Source organism: Nannospalax galili, unplaced genomic scaffold, assembly GCF_000622305.1.
Source record: "Nannospalax galili isolate Female #2095 unplaced genomic scaffold, S.galili_v1.0 scaffold7, whole genome shotgun sequence".
NCBI classification, from domain to species: Eukaryota; Metazoa; Chordata; class Mammalia; order Rodentia; family Spalacidae; genus Nannospalax; species Nannospalax galili.
The window spans coordinates 493,181-515,808 of record NW_008359081.1 but is presented as its reverse complement, the minus strand read 5'-3'; the positions used below and the strand labels follow the sequence as shown (position 1 = coordinate 515,808).

General features: G+C 41.2%; 1 protein-coding gene across 1 annotated transcript in view; it reads right to left on the bottom strand.

Annotated features, from left to right (window-relative positions):
* The window catches only part of CUNHXorf58 (chromosome unknown CXorf58 homolog), a 27,756-nt gene extending 5,275 nt beyond the window's left edge, over positions 1–22,481 (bottom strand). Inside the window, exons 1-5 of the mRNA XM_029558435.1 lie at positions 22,373–22,481; positions 18,303–18,400; positions 16,232–16,326; positions 15,756–15,867; positions 6,617–6,748 (exon numbers count right to left, since the gene is read on the bottom strand). Of these exons, the coding sequence (XP_029414295.1) occupies positions 6,617–6,748; positions 15,756–15,867; positions 16,232–16,326; positions 18,303–18,400; positions 22,373–22,481 (546 nt within the window). The remainder of the gene's footprint in view (positions 1–6,616; positions 6,749–15,755; positions 15,868–16,231; positions 16,327–18,302; positions 18,401–22,372) is intronic.
* Between the last annotated feature and the right edge of the window lie 147 nt (positions 22,482–22,628).

The window sequence follows — 22,628 nt, the reverse complement described above, 5'->3', positions numbered from 1 at the left end:
GGAAGGCAGACTCCAAGTCAGGCAGTTTCAGGTCACATAGTATCACACTCACTAAATGTTCATCCAATGCATAAACATTTTTATGGCACTTATAACTCAGATAAATTAAACTCAGGAAGGCCTCACGAATTAATAACTATTTGTTTACATATCTGGTAGTGTACATTTATGACTTGCTTGAGTTGAGAGGGCATTGCCACACACCATTTTAGAAATAATGATCTAATCTCTGGTGCTCTGGAGAATTTCACTGTCTTCATTTGGAATATTTGTAGAAATCTCACTTTACTTTTTTCCCAAATTTAAAATGATATCAAGTTTTAGCAATTAAAAATTAGGGACGGGGGCTAGAGAGATGGCTCAGCAGTTAAGAGCACTGGCTGCTCTTTCAGAGGACCTGGGTTTGATTCCCAGCACCCACAGGGTGGCTAACAACTGGTCATAATGCCAGTTGCAGGGGATCCAATGCCCTCTTCTGGCCTCTGTGGGCATTGCATGACATGGGTGCACTTAAATACATTCAGGGAAAAGTCATACACATAAAAATAAATAAAAGTTAAAAATAAGAATGTGTAATCACTTTAACATTATAAATGTAAAAGATAGGTATAGGTTCAAGGAGCTACAATGCTAGGCAATGAAGTAACAGTGAGGCCTTTAGGGTCTACCACACACACCCTAAGAATTTCATGTACACCCACTCTCACATGCATGCTCATGCACATACGCACACAAACACATACAGGCAGTCCTCTCTCTGCACCATTTTGGCATGCACAAACACCAGTCACCACAATTTTGTTGAGTAATACCAGTCTCTCAACAAAGGAGTGCCAATTTTGGTTCCCACAATATAACTGTAAGCACTGTCATCAAGTACAAACTCAGCTGCTGCATCTTCAATCCATCAGTCACTATATTAATGACAAGTATGTTGGTTTTCTTTAAAATCTGTCAGTGTTTGGTCACTGTGAATCTGCTATTCAGTTCACATGCAGACAGCAAAGTACGTAGGTGTGTTGCCTCTGCCTCCCATTGATAAACTCACATGAGTTTATATACTCAAAAGAGGGAATTGGGGACTAGAGAGATGGGTGGCTCAGCAGTTTACATCACTACTGCTCCTGGTGAGGACACAAGTTTAATTCCCAGTGCCCATGTCAGGTGGCTCACAGCTGCCCGTAACTCCACCTTTAGGGGATGTGACACTCTCTTCTGGTCTCCATAGATACCTGTGCTCATGTGCTCAGACTCACACACAAACACACATAATTTTTAAAAATCTTAAAAAAGGACTTGGCTAACAAAGAAATAAAAGGTGGTAGCACTGGAAGTGAAACTGGAATCAAATGTAATTTGAGTTGTGGATGAAGCAGGTGGCTGTGGACAGGCTGACATTACCATTGTTTAAGAAACTGTAGACCTGCAGCTAGAGGAACTTGGTGGAGGCGAACTTACCAACTTAGTGACTGTAAAGAAAACAATGAAGTGACACTGGCCACAAGAGCTTCACATTGTGGGAGCGCCAACATATTTTACAACATCTAAAATATGAAGCATAAAGTGTTGGCAGCTGATTCAGACTTAGGAGTGTGAAAACTGAGGAAGGCACAGCAAAGATGGTTGCTCCTCACTGTAATGTACATGTGAAGAACACGGTAAACATTCTTCAAACCACTCTTTTGGGGGGTACTGGTGGTGCAACCTAGGACTTCATGTATGCTAGGCCAGTGCTCTACCACTGAGTTATAGCCTCAACCTTTAAAAAAATTGAGACAGAGTCTTGCCAAGTTGTCTAGTTGGCCTTGTACTTACTCTGTACCCCAGATGGGCTTTGAACTTGTCATCTTCGTGCCTCACTTTCCCAAGCAGCTGAGATTACAGGCCTGAGCCACCAGACAGTTTCATATTATTCTTGATTCTGTTGTTTTTTCGTGGCTTTTCTTTTCTTTCCTTTTTTTGGTGTGTGTGTGTGTGTGTGTGTGTGTGTGTGTGTGTGTGCACGCGCACTAGGGGTTGAACTCAAGACACTCTACCATTGAGCTACATCCCCCAGCTTTATTGAGATTGATAATATAATTCACCTATTTAAAGTGTTCAATTCAGGGCTGGACAGATGGTTCAGCAGTCAAGAGCACTGTATGTTCTTGCAGAGGACCTGGGTTTGATTCCCAGGACCCACATGGTGGCTTCCAACAATCTGTAACTCCAGTTCCAGGGGCTCCAACACCCTCTTCTGACCTCTGAGGCATTGCACGACATGGGTGCACTTACACACATGCAGACAATACACTCATATACATAAAATAAAAATAATAAATAAAATATAAAAAATAAAGTGTCCAATTCGATGGCTTTTAATATTTACAAAGAAATTAGAAAGTAATAAAATCTCTCTCATTCTCAATGTTTCTAAATGTTTTAAATTATACTGTACTAAATAGATTGAGTTTTTTTTCCATTTTTATTATAATAGCGTTTAATGTTTTTATTTTTGTTTTGAGACAGGATCTTACTATGTAGCTCAGGACCGCCTTGTAGCTCACTATGTAGCCCAGGCTGCCCTCAAACTTGAGATCCTCTTGCCTCAACTTCCTGAGTGCTGGGATTACAGGCATGGGCTAGCATATCCAGCTGTTTTTAATGTGCCAACCAAATATTTTAAAGGTCATGGGACAATTGCAATTTTCCCCATTGATTAGTAAGTTGATTTTGTATGGGGCTGGGGATGTGGCTCAGCAGTAGAATACTTGCTTAGCATGTGTGAGACCCTATGTTCATGCTCCAGTGCCACCCCCCAAAAGAAACCCAACAAAAAACCAAGAGAATCTGGAAAATACACAGTCAGGTGTGGCAGCACACACCTTTAATTCCTTCACTTGGGATGTGGAGATTGGAGGATCAGGAGTTCAGGGTCATCCTTGGCTACATAGCAGGTTCAAGACCAGCCTTCTGTACATGAGATCGAGATCTTATCTCAAAACAACAATACAAATGTGGAATGTGCTTTGTATTATTTTAGCTTGTATTGTCCATCTTTTCAGTCCCACACTACCATGCACAGTGGGGACAGCTATATAGTTCATTTTCCAGTAGTGGAGTAGTAGAATGGAAATCTCAGACCTGCCAATCATCTACTGCCACTCATTTACTGTGTGACTTTGGGTAATTTTTTTGAACTTGTTAAAGCTTCATTTTTCTCATCATTAAAGAGGGTCTCAGCCAATACTTACTAACTTTGATGAGTAAAATAGATAACATACCTGTACAGAGCTTTTAAAAATGTCATCCACTGGCCGGGCGTGGTGGCACACGCCTTTAATACCAGTACATGGGAGGCAGAGGCACGTGGATCTCTGTGAGTTCAAGGCCAGCCTGGTCTACATAATAAGTTCCAGGACAGCTGGGGCTCCAGGGAGACCCTGTCTCAAAAAGATAAAAAAAATGTCATGCACTGCCTTAATAAATTTCTACAGTCAGATTATCCTGCCTTATGGTGTAAATATTTGGGGACTCCACTCTATGACACCAATCCTTCACATATTCACTATCTGCAAGTTTGTGACTCATGTCCTTAGCAAAGATACTTGGCATTTCTGGCTCTATTTATTTCCTGGTCCAATTCCCTACTCTCATATGTTAAGTCTCTTAAAGAAAGACAACACAATCAAGCATCTTGTACTGGATTAATTTCATATGTCACACTGGAGAAACTGAATAGAGAAACTAAGGCCATATATGTTATTATTATATTAGCTGTTCAAATCTTGGTAACCCTTATTTCTTTTTAAAATTAAAAATATTTATTTTTATTTTATGTGTGTGAGAGACTTGCCTGCATGTATGTAAGTGCACCTAGGCATGCAATGCCTGTGAAGGCCAGAAGAGGACATTTGATTCCCTGAAACTGAAATTATTATTTTTTAAAATTATTTTATGTGTATGACTGTATTGCCTGCATGCGTGTAAGTGCACCTGTGTTGCACAATGCCAGAGGAAGTCAGAAGAGGGTGTTGGATCCTCTGGAACTGGAGCTACAGATGTTTCTTTAGCTGCCATGTGGATGCTGGGAACCAAACCCAGGTCCTCTGCAAGAGTAGCGAGTGCCCTTAACCATCGAGTTATCTCTCCAGCCCCCTGGATCTGGAATTACAGAAGGTGGTTAACTGCCGTGTGGGTGCTGATAAACTGAACCCAGGTCCTTTGGAAGAGCAGTCAATGCTCTTAACCACTGAGGCATCTCTCCAGACCCCTCCTTGTTCTTTAGTAGTTGTGAAATAAGGGTAATAACAATGCCTGCCTCTTTGGATTATGAGAATAATAGGAGTCAGTGTTGGAGAAGCAGTTGCTATTATTATTATTACTATTATTATTATTATTCAGTTATCTAGCTTAAGTGCTCCACTTCAGTGCTGCTATCTGTCCAGTTATGCAAACCAGAAACCTAGGAGTCATGCCAAATAAATTCCTTTTGCTTCTCCCCCTGTCTGTCACCCAGGCCCACTGCTTTGACTCTATTTCTTGCATCTCCAAACATACAGCCCTAAACCAAGCTACCACCATTTCTCCTAGAAAATCAGGAGACTTTGAACAGAGGACTCTTGCTGCTTTCTAATACTTTCTGTATACTGGGGCCAGAAGTATCTCTTCACTCATTATCTTTTTATTTATTTTTATTTTATGTTTGTGAATGTTTTGCCTGCATGCATTTAAGTGCACCCATGTCATGAGTGCCCAAGGAGGCCAGAAGAGGGTGTTGGATCCCCTAGAACTGGAGTAACAGCTATTACCTGCCATGTGGGTGCTGGAAACTGAACCTGGGTCCTTTGCAAGAGCTGCAAGTACTCTTAAACATTGAGCCATCTCTCCAGCCCCTCTCATTAGTTTTTAAAAAAGTATATTAATTGAATTTTTGTGTATCTCATATGCAACATCTTAATCATCTTTACATCCCCTTCCCCCATGGGAAGCACACTCCCTTGGCTCCCCCCGCCAACCTGGATTTCATGCATTAGGTCATTTATGTTAAGACTGATCAAGTCAAGTTAGTATCCCCTGACGTCCTTCAGTGCATGTTCATCCATTGGGATCTAGTCAGCCTATCTAGAGTCACTTCCTTAAAGATCAGCTCTTCCTCACCCAGCAGTAATCAGCTGCCCGAGTTCTTCAGCTAAGATTGGGGCCTGCTGCCCATTTCCACAGTTCTATGCTGGGTTTTGTCTGCTTGTGTTTGCATGGGTCTTGTGCGTGATGTCACCATTGCTGTAAATTCATATGCACAGGGTCCCAGGAACCTGTAAGACTCTATATTGATGTGATAATGGACCTCCTCCCGTGGCTCTTACAATTGTCCTGCCCCCGCTTCCACAATGGTCCCTGAGTGCTGGGTAGTTGAAGTTTAATATGGGAGTCCTGTCCAAGGACCCACACTCTGCAGACTCTTACTCTCCATGCTTTGGCCATTTGTGGCCCTTTGCGTTCATTACCCTCTGTTGCATGAGGAAGTTTCATTGATAAGAGTTGAAAGATGCATTAGTGTGTGCTCTATTCATTAGTTTTTGAAAAACTACATTTTATTCATTTATTGTGCGTGTATGTATTTATGTATGCATGCATACATATGTGCCACAGCATGTGTGTGGAAGTCAGAGAATAAATTTGTGGAATTATCTCCTTCTACCATGTAGTTCCTGGGGGTCAAACCCAGGATGTCAGGCTTGGTGGCAAGTGTCTTTACCTGCTGAGCCATCTTGCCAGTTCCCAAAATAATTATTTTTCTTTTTAAGAAAATAAATATTTTTGCTGGGTATGGTGGCATATGCCTTTAATCCTAGCACTCAGGAGGCAGAGGCTGGTGGACCTCTGTGACACTGAGGCCAGTCTGAGCTACATAGTGAGTTCTAGGCCATTTGGGGCTACAGGGAGACTCTGTCTCAAAAATAATTTTTTTTCTACTGTGCAATGGTAGCACACACCTTTAATGCCAGCACTCCGGTGGCAGAGGCTGCAGATCTCTGCTAGATTAAGACCAGCCTGGTCTACATAATAAGTTCCAGGCTAGCTGGGGTTACAGAGAGACCCCGTCTCAAAAAAAAGTAAAAATTTAAAAATTGTTTTTCTTAAAATTTTTTTTTTGAGACAGGGTCTTATTATGTAGCCCTGACTGGTCTGGAACTCACAGAGATCCAATCACCTCTACCTCTTGAGTTGCTGAGATTAAAGGTGTGTGTTACCATGTCTTACTTGATTTTTATTTTTTATCTATGTGCGTGCACAGACGAGCATGTGTGCGTGTGTGCATGTGTGTGTGTGTGTGTGTGTGTGTGTGTGTGTGCATGCCATACCCTCAGAGGCCAGAAGAGGGCATTGGATCCCCTAGAGCTAGAGTTACATGCAGTTGTGAGTTGTTCATATGGATGCTAGGAACTGAACTCAGGTCCTCTGGAAGAATACTAAGTGCTCTTAACTGCTGAGCTATCCCTCCAGTGCCCCAAATGGTAAATTTTATGTTGTGTTTGTTTTACTACAAAAAAAGTATGATTATTTCTTCTTGGAGGATAGGGTCAAGAAGGCCTTTTTTGTTTGATATTTCAACATTCACATTGAAATTCCTTACTTGCATGTAATCTTGCACTGTGACAATATCCATATGATCAGTTACTTTGAACTTCTGGAAAAAACGCTCATCTTCCATAATTTGTTGATAAAATATCCTTTTTCCCATCATCCTGCAAGCATCAGTCACTGCCTATAAAGATAGTGAAAAAATTTCAAAATAGTATAACACATTTTCTCCCTTTTTAAAATTATATTTCATTATTTATTTGGGGGAGCCCTCATGTGGAGGTCAGAAAACAACTTGCAAGAGTCAGTTTCTCTCCTTCTACCCTGGAGGTTCTGGGGATTGAACTCAGGTCCTCTGGCTTGGTGACAAGCACCTTTACCTACTGAGCCATTTTGTTGGCCCAAAATAGTATAATACTTTTAATCATCAACACACACTTTACATATTTTCTGACAAATATAGCAAATATTGTTCCCCTCTCTTAGGATTGTGCTATTAATAGAAAAGCTGCACTTATAAGAAGAAAATTATATAGCTTATTTGGGGTAGGGAGAAGGCGCTAACAGGTCTCACTCTGTAGTCCAGGCTGGACAGGAACTGTGCCTAACTATATAGGAATTTTGCTTTGTTTTAGGAAAGGGTCTCACATAGCCCCGACTGGCCTTGAACTCACTATGTAGTCAAAGATGACCTTGAATTTATTTTCCTGGTCCCACCTCCCAAGCAATGGGATTATAGGCATGGATCTCCATGTCTGGCTTACATAGGGATTTTTATTTTATGTGTACATGTCTGTATAAGTGTATGCCGTGTGTGCAGGTGCCTGTGGAGGTCAGAAGAGAGCATCAGATCCCCTGGATCTGGAGTTACAGGCAGTTATGATCCACCTGATAGGGGAACTAAACTTGGACCCTTTGGAAGAGCAGCGAGGTCTTTGTCCACTGAGTCGTCTCGCCAGCCCTTATATAAGGATTTTAAACCACTTGAAATTTATTCCCATAGCCATCACTGTACAGTTTTAAAATATCACTACCATTATAGTTGAGTTCACAATCTTCAGAAAAACCATAAGTTTTTAAAAAAGATTTTTTAGACTTAATTATATGTATATGTGTGTGATTATGTCCATGAATAGAGTGTCTGCAGAGGCCAGAAGAGGGCATTGGATCCCCTGGAGCTGGAGTCACAGGCAGTTGTGAACCACCGGATGTAGGTACTAGGAACCAAATTCAGTTCCTGTGCGAGAACAGTACGTGATCTTAACCACTGAGCCTTCTCTCCAGCCTGAACTATAAATTAAAAAAAAATATTTATTTGTATTTTATGTGTATGAGTGTTTTGCCTGCATGTATGTAAGTGCATCCATGTCTTGCAATGTCCACAGAGGCCAGAAGAAGGTATTAGATCCCCTGGAACTAGAGTCACGGATAGTTATTAGCTGCTATGCGGGTGCTAGGAACCTAACTGGGGTCCTCTGAAGAGCAGCCAGTGCTCTTAACCACTGAGCCATCTCCCCAGTCCCCTGGATTATAGATTTTTAAGTTCTGTTTTTCTTTTTAAAAATATTTTCATTAAAAAATGGAAGTTATACTCTCATTTGTACTGTCAATTCAGAAAAAAAACTTACCTGGTGGTTAAACAGGTTGCCCTAGGAACTAGAATGAAATGTGTTACTGGAACTGTCTCTCTTTTCCGTGTTAGTTAATTTATCCCTTCCAAATGGAAATATGTATGTGTCACGTTGCTTAGATCTCCCTCTCCTTCAGAGTTCATTTTCAGTAATCAAAGAGAATGAAATAAAGGATTTTTCTTTCTTTCTAAAATGTTAACAGTTTATATCCAAGGAAAGTATTTGAGAGCTCAGAGAGAAAAATCACAGAAAACACGGTGACTCGAATATTGTCTGGGTCTACTCACACCATATCCTTCCATATAAACCTATCCTTCTGCTAATAGCTATACATACCGGTAGGAGAGACTTAACTACTTCCAATCCCCCATAAATATGTCCTGACTCTTCTAACATAGTTATGATATGGATCTGTGCTTCTGACCACAAAAATGTGGGGGGAGGCTGGTATAAAAAAATCAAGTATCCTTTGATTCTAGATCAGTTTTTCTTTCCCTTTGTACCTTAGAATGTGCTATTTGTGAAAGGACAGGACCTCTGTTTTAATGCTTAGGAGGCCATAATAGTGTTTGGGGCAGGATCAAAACACAGATCTTTGGGCATGATGGCACACAGCTTTAATCCTAGTACATGGGAGGCAGAGGTAGGAGGATCTCTGTGAGTCCAAGACCAGCCTGGTCTCCATAGTGAGCTCTACACCAGCCAAGGCTACAGAGTGAGACATTGTCTCTAAAAAAGTTTCTCTGAGGGTTGGGGATGTTAGAGTGCTTGCCTAACATGCACAAAGCTCTAGGATCAAGAAAATCGCTCTAGAACTTCTGTTCTTTTAATTTAACACACAACACAGCAGCTAGCCCTTGCATATTTTCTACTCCAATTCTCATTAATGTGTTTGAATATTTTGTCTGCATGTATGTAAGTGGATCAAGTGCATGCAATGCCCATGGAGGCCAGAAGTGGGCTTTGGATTCTCTGGAACTGGAGTTACACATGTTGTTAGCCACCATATAGGTGTTGGGAACAGAACCAGGTCCTCTGCAAGAGCAACCAGTGCTTTAAATTGCTGAGCCATCTCTCGAGCCCCTCCAATTCTCATTTTTATTGTCCAGAGTATGCCTTTTATAGTGTCTAAATTCCAAAGGTTTGGAGACACATGGAAAATAAGGGAAAGAAACTATTCCAGTGGTTGTATTTATTATTTATTTATTTTTCTTTTTCTGAGATGGAATATCCCTGGAACTCACAATGTAGACCAGGCTGGCCCATATCTCACAGAGATCTGCCTGCCTCCACCTCCTGTGTGCTGGAATTAAAGGCATATGCCACCATGCCTGGCTTGTATTTTATTTTTAATGCACTCAAGTGAACAGTTTACTGAACAAATGAGCAGCTTTCCTGTGGGTAGATAAGTTTTGCCTTTTATTTCCATTTTGCCAATTTTTTACTCATTATGCACCTGAAGAAATGATGATATTGGTGCATCTCTCTATTATGCTTTATTTTATTTTTTTTTGTCTTTTTGAGACAGGGTCTCCTTATAGCCCCAGCTGTCCTGGAACTATGTAGACCAGGCTGGCCTGGAACTCACAAAGATCCACCTGCCTCTGCCTCCCAGGTGCTGGGATTAAAGGGGTGTGCCACCACTCCCGGCATACGCTTTATTTTTTACAATTGATTTCTTGTGGGTTTTAATTAACCAGTTCTATCATACTAAAGGTATAAACAAATCATTGCACACTGAATGGGTATGGAAACTGCGTAATTTCTGCTTTAGGAATTTCTTTAGAAAGAATTACAGTTTACTTTAGCTCAAATTACCCAGAAAAGGTATTTGTTATTAGTTCCTCCCTCTACAGTTCCACTCAGCCACCACTACCAATCTCTCCAAGATCCAGTTTCTTTATTCATATAGTGTCTCAGATGTAATGGGCCCATTCCAGTCCCTTGGTCAAAGAAAACCCTGACTAGGAGCAGAGAACAAGCTCTCTGTCTCCTTGTGAGAGGGGTTTGAAAAAAGTGTGCTGCCCAATGGCCAAGATGTTCTTTGTCAGACATCTGTCATGTATAGACAGATTTAGAAAGTCTTCACAGGAAGCAAAGGTGAAAGAAAAGGCCCCAGGAGAAAAAAGTTGCCCATAACCTAGGCAAAGATTTCAGGATGCCCAGCCAGCTACAGTGATTTTAGGCCAAGGGTGGGGCTATCTGTAAACACAACACTTCTCATGATGCTCAGCGTTACTGTGACCAAGAGGTCCTTACAGCCCTATGTGGATTTGCTGATCAAGGTCAACACTTTGGCTTGCACAGTTACTTTAATATCACAAAGTCAGTTTACCCGTCCTTGCTAGGAAGTCACATTCATGAAAGTAGTGATAACTGGTATGCTTGCACTGGAAATTTTGCTGGGAATAATTAATTTTACTCAGACACACCTGTAATCCCATAATTACAGAGGTGGAAGCAGGGTGATCAGAAGTTCAAGGCCATTTTTGGCTACATAAAACTCTATCTTTTTAATGTTAAATTAAAAAATGTATTTATTATTTTTTTTGGTCTTTTTGAAGCAGGGTTTCCCTGTAAGCCCCAGCTGTCCTGGAACTCACTATGTAGAACAGGCTGGCCTTGAACTCACAGAGATCTGCTTGCCTCTGCCTCCCAAGTACTGGGACTACAGGAGTGCGCTACCACGCCTGGTGTATTTATTATTTTTATTTATTTATTTTTTGGGTCTTTTTGAGACAGGGTCTCCCTGTAGCCCACCTGTCCTGGAACTCACTATGTAGACCAGGCTGGCCTTGAACTCACAGAGATCTGCCTGCCTCTGCCTCCCAAGTGCTGGGACTAAAGGCGTGTGCCACCACACCCGGCTTATTATTTTTATTTTATGTATATGAGTGTATTGCCTGCATATATCTAAGTGCACCCATGTCATGCAATGCCCACAGAGGTCAGAAGAGGGCATCAGATCCCCCTGGAACTGGACAGTTGTTAGCTGCCATGTGGGTGCTGGGAATTGAACCTGGGTCTTCTGCAAGAGCAGCCAGTGCTCTTAACCGCTGGCTGAGCCATCTCTCCAGGCCCATGTTTAATTTTTTAGACCTATTTTATGTGTATGAATATTTTGCTTGCATATATGTACGTGCACCATGTGCATGCCTACAGAGGCCAGAACAGGACATGGGGTCCCCTGGAACTAGAGATACAGGAGGTTGTGAGTGGTCTTGTGGGTGCTGGGAACTGAACCCAGGTCCTCTGCAAGAGCAGCAAGTGCTCTTAACTGCTGAGCCATCTCTCCAGTCCCCATGAAACCATGCCTTTAAAAAACAAAATAAGTAAACAGATTGGATCATTTTGTTAAAGACACAACTTTATTCAAAGAGCAAAAGAGTTAAGTAAGCTTAAAATCAGAAACATTCTACTCGTGCAAGTTTTCTTTCAACCACGCATTCATGTATGAACAGTTTGTTTTGAAGAGGAAGGAAAAGGACAAGGGCAGCCCAAGCTGTTCTCTTCAAGTTGGATATGTTCTGTTCATTAAAAACCCATTAGAATGTTTAGTGAAAAATTCAGGCTGAATAGCACGATAACATCTTAATAACAAGAACAAAGTTGTAAAATCTTGTTTCATGGGGGAAATGAACCATACATAATACACTATTAGCACTGATTGCTCCAGGAGAGTGACAGCTGAAGCACTCTGGACAAAGGCATAAAGGTACACTCTTTTTTTCTTTGGCATGGTTCCTAGAATTTTAACACTGAAATGTATTTTGAAAACATATTTATAGGTCATTAAACAAGAACATAACTAAGTGCAAGAGAACTTTGGCCACAATGGTTTCTGCCAACACGCCTGACAGTTAAGAGCTCCCCGCTGAGGTCAAGACACTGATGAAAAGATACAGGTACCAGTGATTGTTTAATTTCCATGAATAGAGTCATCTGGACACCGATCACAGATTATTTCCAGTTTCCTACTTGCAGTATGTGTGACTATATACAACTATAAGCTAACTCAAATTCTTAGGCACTTCATGTAAAACCCATTAACATTTTACTTCAGTAAGTTCCATTTCAAGTACAGTTTATGTGATTCAAATAGTCAGTGTCTGTGTCTGTTGTCCACAGTTGATGCTGTCCCACTGTTTGACACACTGTACCATTCAAAGGAACTGTACTAATGGCTCAGTTTGCTTCCTCTGTTCTCTTCTCCTCAGTCTAATAGTCCTCTGCAAGTTACCTGTGGCTGGAGACAGAGTCTCTCTTATCATCAGTGTCTTAGTCTCAGTTACTCTCCTCAAAGGCAGTTGGAAGGTCAACTATGAAGACCTCACTGGGCCCCAGAGAGTATGTTCCTCCAGGGAGGGCAGGCTGTTATCAGGAGATACTTGCTCCTCAGGAGATTCGGATGAGGGAGCTTCCAATAACCTGGAGCTCCAGCAATTATCGTTTACTCTAGTGAAGACAATTCTGAGGGGTTGGCCTGGAATGTGGTTGGACAACGGATCATCGGACTCGGTGCAAGGCTGGGTAGAATCCAGAGTGCTGGGTGGAGGCTGTTGTTCAACATCAGCTACTTCAGGTGACTCTTTTGATTCAAGTCCAGTGGGACTAGAAGGAGATGGCATAGCCAGGGGAGCCTCCAGAGCAGGCATTTCACTGCTTTTCTGTAGTGGTTGGCAGAGGCCGAGTCGCAATTTCTTTGGAGGATTCTGGAAGATCTGGTTAGGCACCTGGAAATTTTTCCTGATTGTTATGCTGAGGCTGAGTTTAGTATCCTGACCATTTGTACATGCTGCAGAATTCGGGAAGGATTGTTCGGTCTCTTCAGAATACTGGGCTGGTGACTGACTGTTAAACATGTGGAGGGAACACTCTGTGCTTTGATCTGTCAAGTTCTCACTGAGAACTGGGTCCTGGCAACACTGCTCAGATGCTAACTGTAGTGTGTCAGGGGCAGCCGTATTCTGAGATTTATCTTTCTCAAGAGGTAAGTAGGCATGATCCGGGACTTCTTTGAGAGATTCTACATGGCTCACGGGTTCCTTATCATCATGGTCCTGGATAGGTGATAGATCAGTGTTGTTGTTCAGGACAAATTTCCTGTGTACACGGACGAACACTGGTCTCCTCGGACGTCTGGAATAGTCTTCAGGTTGTGTCAGATCCTTCCAATAATGGTTCTTCTTCTCTTGGGGTCTCTTAGGAAATTTGAGGAGGAGAGCTTTCTTCTTCTGCTGTACTCTTTCTCTCTCTTCTTTGTCTTTCTCTGTCTCGATCAAGGCCCCGGAGTCATGGAGAGCCTTGGGCTTCCCTGGGTCCTGGTTCTCCTTTTCCTTTTTGATGGCCAAAGCTTGTGGTGTCATGGCCCCCTTCCAACACTTCATAGGACACCTTTTGCTTCTCACAGTGTGTCCAAAGGCCCCACAATCTCTGCACTTCAGCCTGGGCATCTCTTCTGCTGGTGGGGGCACTCTGTATCCCACTGGTAATCTCTGCTTCTGTACACTCTGAACTCGCATGTTTTTGTCATCTGTGGTCTTCATGAAGTCTTCCATCATTTAGGAATGCTGTCAGTTTTCCTCAAATCTTGTCAGTTTTCCTCAAAATTTTAGATTCCTAAAATCTAGCCTTCTTCCTCCTGTCTGCTAGTAGGTTCTCAGGTAGGTGGATGATGGAGACACAGCAAGGCACGCGATTGCAGCTAGCTTTTCAGGATTCTGGAGGAAAAGGAAGTAACATTTTCTTTTTTTATATTTATGGGCTATTTCCTCCCTCTCCAGCATTTACTTCGCAAATTAAAGAGAAATTTTTGGTTTCCTGGTCAGGGAACCCAAAACAACCCTAAAACAAATAAAACAACAACAACAAAAATAATGAAGTAGCCTTCGCCTGGTGGTGCATACCTCCAATCCCAGGCAGAGGCAGGTGAATCACTGGGAATTTGAGGCTAACCTGGTCTATATAGGGAGCTCCAGGCCCCCTTATTTCTAGTGACTTTCTGCCTCATTTTCGCAAGCCTGAGCATACAAGGCTGACTGGAATGGACTCAGGAGTATTTTAGTTCCTGGCAAAGTTTGATTATATAATCTTAGAAAAGAAACAATTGATAGTATTTAATAGGTACAACCTCAGCTTACTACACAGATGAATATGGTGTGAGTTTATCCCTCAAGCTTAAGATAAAAATATACTTTCCCATCTGATTTCTATTTATATACTGAATCAATATTAATGTTTTGGAAGCACCACATTGCATAATAAAAAGCTTGTTAGTTCATTTGCTACATTTATGAAATGGAGTTGATTTTTCTCTACTATTACTTAAAACACAAAGTAGCCCATTTCTTGTCTAATACTCTTCTGAGACTCAGTGCTGCACTTGCTGGATCTAATGAGAAGCTGCCAGGGTAAACATATTCTAGAACTCATAATTTCAGATGGGTCATATTTTTTGTGTAAGATATTTTTCAAAGGGGATTTTTCCCCCTTTTGCATTGCTGGGGATTGAGTGTAGGGCTTTGAATATGCTAAGAAAATGCTCTACCAAAAAGCTACACTCTTAGCTTAGAAAAATAACCTTTAATAAAGCAAAAATATCGGTATGGCCACCTTTTAAACTCAATTATAGTCAGGGTAAGGATCAAAGGAGGGAAATCTCTGCCTCTGCAGATCTTTGCTCTTACAAGTATGGGCCATAGATCAGCAGCAGTGACAGCATTTTAACAATATCCTCAGGTGATTATGATGCTAGACACAATTAGTGGTGATTTCTGAAACTTAAAAATATGATGAGCACTCCTGTCGAAAAGAAATATATTGAAAGTTCTCTTCCTCCCTTGCCAGCTCCCCTTGCTTTCAGAGTCCAGCTCTGTAGCCTAGCCTGGCCTTGACCAATCATGCTTCCTGCCTCAACTCCAGAGTGAGGATTATTGAGGTGTGCCATCCCACTCAGCTAAAGGTATGCTTTCAATACCACAATCCAGCACATTTTTCCTATGTATGCTACAGAATCAAAGGAAAATAGAACTCCATTAAAACAAATAAAATTGTATGAAACATTCTGCAGAATTAAAGTTTTTAAAACTTTAAAATTTTTTTAATTATTTTTATTTTGTGTGTATTGCCTGCATGTAGGTAAGTGCACCTGTGTCATGCAACGCCCGAGGAGGTCAGAAGAGGCTATCAGATCTCCTGGGACTGGAGTTACGGACAGTTGTTAGCTGCCATGTGGGTGTTGGGATTCGAACCCGGGTCTTCTGCAAGAACAACCAGTGTTCTTAACCGCTGAGCCATCTCTCCAGCCCCAGAATTAAAGATTTTAACACATAGAAAACCGATATAATTTTTTTTCTGAAGCCTTATGTAAGTGATTAATTCCAAATTACATTTTAGCCAATAGGTGGAGACAATCAAAACTGTGGGGCTTAAGGAAAGTTACCTGCTTCGTGGGCTGATGAATGATAAAATAACATAGTTTGTACACATCAAATGCAATTTAGATATCACATAGATGTTAAGAAGCTATATGAATATAAAATATACATCATGAAACATCACCTGACTTGATGGCTTTAATAAATTTTTCCCGCTGAAATACTTGGAACCATGGCCATCATTTTGAAAAAAAATTTTAAACACGATGAAAGGTGGAAATCTTTCACCATTAAATCTGCAATAAAGATGAAAAATTAGTCATGTGGCATCAATTTGGGGGCTCCATTGCTTCTTCCCCATATATTCCACACAGCTGATAGTTTCTTGAATATAGGGCATATAAAGAAAAGCTCTAGTAAAGAAATGGATCAGAAGATGAAAGACACAACTGTTCTCATACCTGTGCCAGACTGGACACAATTGGAGACGAGACCTCATGGCGGGTTTCAGCCAGAGTCATACCTTAGCCTCTTCATATAACAAATGTAAATAGGTCAAACATTTACTTTGTAATTTTGTTCTGGAAGTAATGAGGATTTACAAAATGTCTCATCTCTAAGATTTCTCCTCTGTGAAATAAATCAGTATAGTCACATTACCTGAATCTGAGTTTATACTTCGTGGTAGGATCTTTAACAAGTGCAGCCTCTGTGGGACTTACTTTCTTCAGTAGTTCATGTGCCACACAATATTCCTGAAACAGATGATGGCACTGTAAACAGAAAGTGGTACCCTGGTCCGACGTAATTTATTGGCTATGACAAAGGAAGCATGGTAAAAGATCAGTACACAGAGGAGGCTGGTGTTCTGAAGAGGTGGTGTTCTACCTTGGCTCCTCCACTTATCTATGTAGTCTCGAATAAGTTATTTGAGTCATCAAATTTGAGTATCTATCCCTTTGAGATTACAGGCATTGTTCTTTCCCTATGACAACAAGTTTTACTCTATTTATAAACTTATGTGTCTCCAACTAGACTGAAAGTATCATGAAGGTAGAGATGGCATCCTTCTGCTTTACTATTATATTTCTAGCATTTAATACAGGGCCTGGAATGCACAAGAAACCTAACAAGTGTTTAATGCTGAATTAATCATTGCACTATGGGGATAATAATGGTATTAAGTAACTAGTTTTAAAGCACCTTTAGCCACATATTACGCTGGTGTCATATTCATTCATATATATATACATATAGTTTCATTTAATCTTTACAACAGAACTATTTTTAGAATATTATCACTCCCATTTTATAAATGAGAAGGTTGGGGCTCTGGGGCTCAGGAAATTTGTGTAACTTATACAACAGTATATAGGTAGTAAATGAGGAAACCAGGACTAAAAATTAGGTCTGTGTGACACTAAAATTCCCATTCTTGTCCATAAGTGATCCCATTGAACCTTATTCCTGTGATAATCAAATGAAATGTACAATAACGGGATCCTAACAAAAGAAAGCATTGTTAATGTAAGGTATTAATTTGAAGTATTAGGATAATGTACGTAAAAAATAAAAAGAACTTCTTTTGTTCACATTCTAAAATTATGACGAAAGCAGTAATATAGTAATTAAAATGTGTTCTGTATGAGAATTCAGTTGTAATGAGCCTGAAGTGCAAAGTGCTTCCCTGGGTGCTTTTACTCACATCAGAAATGCCCTGTGGGTCATATGATGAAGAAGTGTACACACTGTTCAGTTTTATAATTTTTCTGGGCTGCTAAAATTCCCCTCATGTGATGATCACCGATACTAGATTTTTCTAAGCAAGAATTAATACTCTCCTGGGGTTTCCAGAGCTGCTTTTTGAGGGAGGGAGGGTGCACATCTGTTTTGAGATTTTATTCAAATAGGATTATATTCTTCGTATTGTTTTAATTTGCCCTTTTCACTATCTTGGTTTATCTTTCTATCGCAGAATCAAGTTAATATTGCAAGGTTTACACATGAAAATGGCAACATTTATTTGGTACTATGAATCAGTGCTGAAATGAAATTATAGAATGCACTCTCTGAAGTGAAATTGTTGAGTAGAATGCAAGGGCATTTTTCAATTCAGAGATTTTATTTTTTGTAGTGCTGAAGATCAAATACAGGTGCTCACATATATTGAATACACATTTTTCCATGCAGCTATACTCCTTTTTTAAAATAGTTCATTCATTATTTTTATTTTATGTGTATGAGTGTTATGCCTGCATGTAGGCAAGTGCACCTGTGTCGTGCAATGCCCGCACAGGACAGAAGAGGCTTTCGGATCCCCTGAAACTGGAGTTACGGGCAGTTGTTAGCTGCCACATGGGTGCTGGGATTCAAACCCGTGTCTTCTGCAAGAACAGTCAGTGTTCTTAACCGTTGAGCCATCTCTCCAGCCCCTACACTCTTAATTCTTAATTCACAGATTTCTATTATTGGAAGGTCATTGTTTCATATCTTCAAATGAATGAAAATTTCAAAAACCAAAACATAACTGTATAGTCATTTCAGAAAGGTAATAATTATCCCTGTTAAAAATAAATTCAGAAATATCCATAGAATTAACAAAAATCAATTATTTGACTTTATATAATATTTTTATACTTAAGTAGAAGAGATAGAGGGTTATATATTCTATTTAATTAACAGCTCTTTCAACTTGATAATTAAATCTGTCAGAGAAAACAGAAATACATACCGCTGCACAAACGGTGTGTTTTAAGAGTTGAAATAGCGTTTTGTCCACATAAATGAACCAAGCTCTCTGAATTTTTATTGCTGAAATTTCTCTATTAAATTATCAGAAGAAAACGAGATTAATATTTATGAAGTTGTTTTCATTTTCCTGAAATCTTAGGCAACTCTCAATTTGCGCATCCTCTTATATTTCCCCAGGACTAAAAGTGGCCTAATGAGGAGCGTTTGGATGTAGTAATGAGAACTGGTCATCTGCAGACTCTAATCAGAATGAAGATATGAAATATTCAACATTGCCTTTGAGATTTAAAAAAAATCCCAGCTAAAACTTTACCAAGAGGCATATATAATGCCAGGTATGCTGACACATGCTTAGAATCCCAGCACTTAGGAAGTGGAGGCAAAAGAATCAAGAGTTCAAGACCATCCTAAAATACATAGTGAGTCTGAGGCCAGCCTGGGCCATCTAAAAAAGTAAAACAACAAACAAACAAACAACAAAAACAAAAAAGGAATATATATTTTATTTATTATTTTTATTTTATGTGTATGAGTGTATTGCCTGCATGTGTGTAAGTGCACCCGTATAGTGCAATGTCCACGGAGGTCAGAAGAGAGTGTCAGATCTTCTGGAACTGGAGTTAAGGACAGTTGTTAACCACTATGTGGGTGCTGGGAATAGAACCTGGGTCCTCTGCAAGAGCAACCAGTGCTCTTAACTGCTGAGCCATCTCTCCAGTCCATCTATCTTTCTTTTTTGACACAGAGTAAATTGGGTTGAGGGTACAGCTCAGTGGTAGAACACTTTCAGACAGGGTCCAACTATGACCTAGGTGTCCTTGAACAGTCAAGCCTCCTGTCTCAAACTCCAGAGTGGGGTTTAAAGAACAGGGAAAGGAGGAAGGGAGGAAGAAGGAGGAAAAGAGAGGGAGGGAGGGAGAGAAAGGGAGAGGAGAAAGGAAGGAGAGCATAAACAGTGTGATTTCTTCCGTCCGTCCCTCCGTTCCTCCTTTCCTGAGACAGGGTAAATTGTGCTAAAGATGCAACTGAGTGGTAGAACACATGCCTAGCATGTGGGAGACTCTGCTTCCTTTCTTCCTCTTTCCTTCTTTCTCTCTAATTTTATGTATACGAGTGTTTTGCCTGCATGTATGTAAGTGCACACATGTTGTGCAACACTGGCAGAGGCCAGAAGAACTGGAGTTACAGTCAGTTGTGAGCTGCTATGTGGGTCCTGGGAATGGAACCTGGGTCCTCTGCAAGAGTAGCCAGTGCTCTTAACCACTGAGCCATCTCTCCAGCCCCTCTCTTGTCTCTTGTCTCTGTCTCTCTCTGAGAGAGGGTAAATTGGGCTGAGGATTGAGGATGCAGATCAATGGTAGAACACTTGCCTAGCATTTGGGAAAGGCTTGCTTTTTTCTTCTTTCTTTTTTTCTGTATTTCTTTCTTTCTTTTGAAACAATGTAAACTGGGTTGAGGATGCAGTTCAGTGGTACAACACTTGCTAGTATGTGAGACTCCCTCCCTCCCTCCCTCCCTCCCTCCCTCCTTCCTTTTCTCAGGGTAAATTGGGCTGAGGGTTCAATTCAGTGGTACAACACTTGCCTAGCATGTGTGAGACTCTTTTCTTTCTTTTTGTCCGTCTTTCCTTCCTTCCTGTCTCTCGTTTTCTCTATCTTTATTTCTTATTTTTGAGACAGGGTCTCCTTGTAGCCCCAGCTAGCCTGGAGCTCACTATGTAGACCCTTCTGGCATGATTCTGGCAGTGATTGCCTGCCTGTGCCTCCTAAGTGCCACCAAGCCCTCCCCAAATGAGACAGGGTAAATTGGGCTGAGGATGCAGTTCAGTGGTGGAACACTTTCCTAGCATGTGAGCCTCTTTCCCTTTCTCTTTTCTTTCGCTCTGTCTCACTCCTTTTCTTTCCTTATTTCTTTCTGGTTTCAAAAACCTGGATATGGGCCGGGCGTGGTGGCACACGTCTTAAATCCCAGCACTTGGAAGGAAGAGGCAGGCGGATCTCTGTGAGCTCAAGGCCAGCCTGGGCTACATAGTTCCAGGACAGCTGGGGCTACAGGGAGACCCTGTCTCAAACAGACAAAAAACAAACAAACAAACAAACAACCCAAAAACCTGGATATGTAGCTTGGGATGTCCTTAAACTTCTGGTCCTTGTGTCTCTAACTCCTGAGTGCTAGGATTACAGGTATATGCTGACATGCCTGTTTTTATGTGGTGCTAGAGATGGAGATGAGAGAGAGAGAGAGAGAGAGAGAGAGAGAGAGAGAGAGAGAGAGAGACAGAGAGAGAGAGAGACAGAGACAGAGAGTCTATGTATCCCAGGCTGGCCTGGAACTTGGTATGTAGCCCAGGGTGGCCTCAGACTCAAGATCCTCCTGCCTCAGGCTCCTGAGTGCTAGGATTACAGGTATATACTAGCACACCTCTTTATAGTTGGCTAGTTCTTAAAATACTGACTAATAGGGGCTGGAGAGATGGCTCAGTGGTTAAGAGCACTGGCTGCTCTTGCAGAGGACCTGGGTTCGGTTTCCTGCACCCACATGGCAGATAACAACTGTCTGTAACTCCAGTTCTAGAGAATCTGACCTCCTCTTCTGACCCCCATGGGTAATGCATGACAGAGGTGCACTTAACATACATGCAGGTACTACACTCATACACATAAAGTAAAATAATAAATAAAATATTAAAAAAATACTGACTGGGGCAATGAAAACCTGGAATAGCTGATTTTTTTTTGGTCTTTTTGAGACAGGGTCTCCCTGGTAGCCCCACTCAGCTGGCCTGGCACTCACGATATAGACCAGGCTGGCCTCGAACTCACAGAGATCCACCTGCCTCTGCCTCCTGAGTACTGGGATTAAAGGCATGTGCCACCTCGCCAGGCTGGAAAAACTGATTTTTACAAGAGGCCTGATTCTCTTCTGGGGGCTTATGACTAAGACCTAGAAAAAGAAACGAACTTCTCTGATTTTTGCTTAAACCAGGTTAATTCCAGTGAGGTCAGAGAATTATTCTACTTTTGGCCATATCCTAGCACTTGCAGATTTGCAAGTCTCCGTCTCCCGTACGCTCTAATCCTGTCCTTATATTTCCTAGGGCTGCATGGGAAGAAAGGTACTCCTGTACAATGTTACCACTGGCTGGCAAAATGTGGGCTACAAGATGTACAGACCAAAAGGCCTGAGGTGTGGGGGCCGAGGATAGCTCGGTTGGTAAAAATGCTTGCCCTGTAAGCATAAGGACCTGAGTTTGATCCTCAGAACCCACATAAAAATTCCTAGAGTGGCATCTTGTGCTTGTAATCCCAGTGCTAGGGAGGTAGAGACAGGAGTGATCCCTGGGGCTTGCTGGCTAGCTGGGTTGGCCTAATTGGTAAACTCTAGGCTAATGAAAGCCCTGTCAAAGGAGGTGGATGGTATTCTGGAAGATGACACCCAAGGTTGTCCCATAGCTTACACACACACAAACATACACACACACAAACATACACACACACACACACACACCCTCAGGAACACATATTAAAAAATAGAAAAGAAGCCAGGTGTGGGGGTGCACACCTTTAATCCCAGCACTTGGGAGGCAGAGGCAAGTGGATTTCTGTGAGATGGAGGCCAGTCTGGTCTACATAGTGAGTTCCAATTCAGCTGGGACTACAGGGAGACCCAGTCTCAAAAACAACCAAAACCAAAAAACCCAAAAAAGGCTAAGTATGGAAATAAAACTCATTTGAATTCTAGCTGATGCCATCTACTCGTGGGGTTCACTTTCTCTGAGTTCCTTAACTTCTCAGTTTGCTTCTTTCTCACTTCTAATGTGCAGAAATGACACCATCTCACAAGGTTGTAGTGTTATCAAACAGATGTGTTAACATGCTTTGTAAATTAGAAAATCCTAAAATTACAATATTCAACTTGAAGGTAATTAAAAAAAACGCATCCAAATTCAAACTGACACCATAAGTAGTGTTTAATCTGGGTAAACTTAGGGAAGTCCGTAAATTGTCATACTTGTAGAAAAGAATACAGGCAAAAGGGGGGATTCTTACTCTTTTCTGGCCTTTATCTCTGCAATACGTGCCAAAAGTGTCTTGTGGAATTTTCCTGCATGTTGACTATTTGGAGCACCAATATCTGTTGCATTTGAGGACTTTTTCATTTTCCCTACAAAGAAGTAATCTTCACACACACAAATTAAGCTTTTAACGCAATAATCCGTATTATTACACCACTTGGACTAGACTCAAATGCTTATGTTCTGTTAATTTTAGAACCCTTTAAAAAAGAAGGCACTGTAGATCTTTCA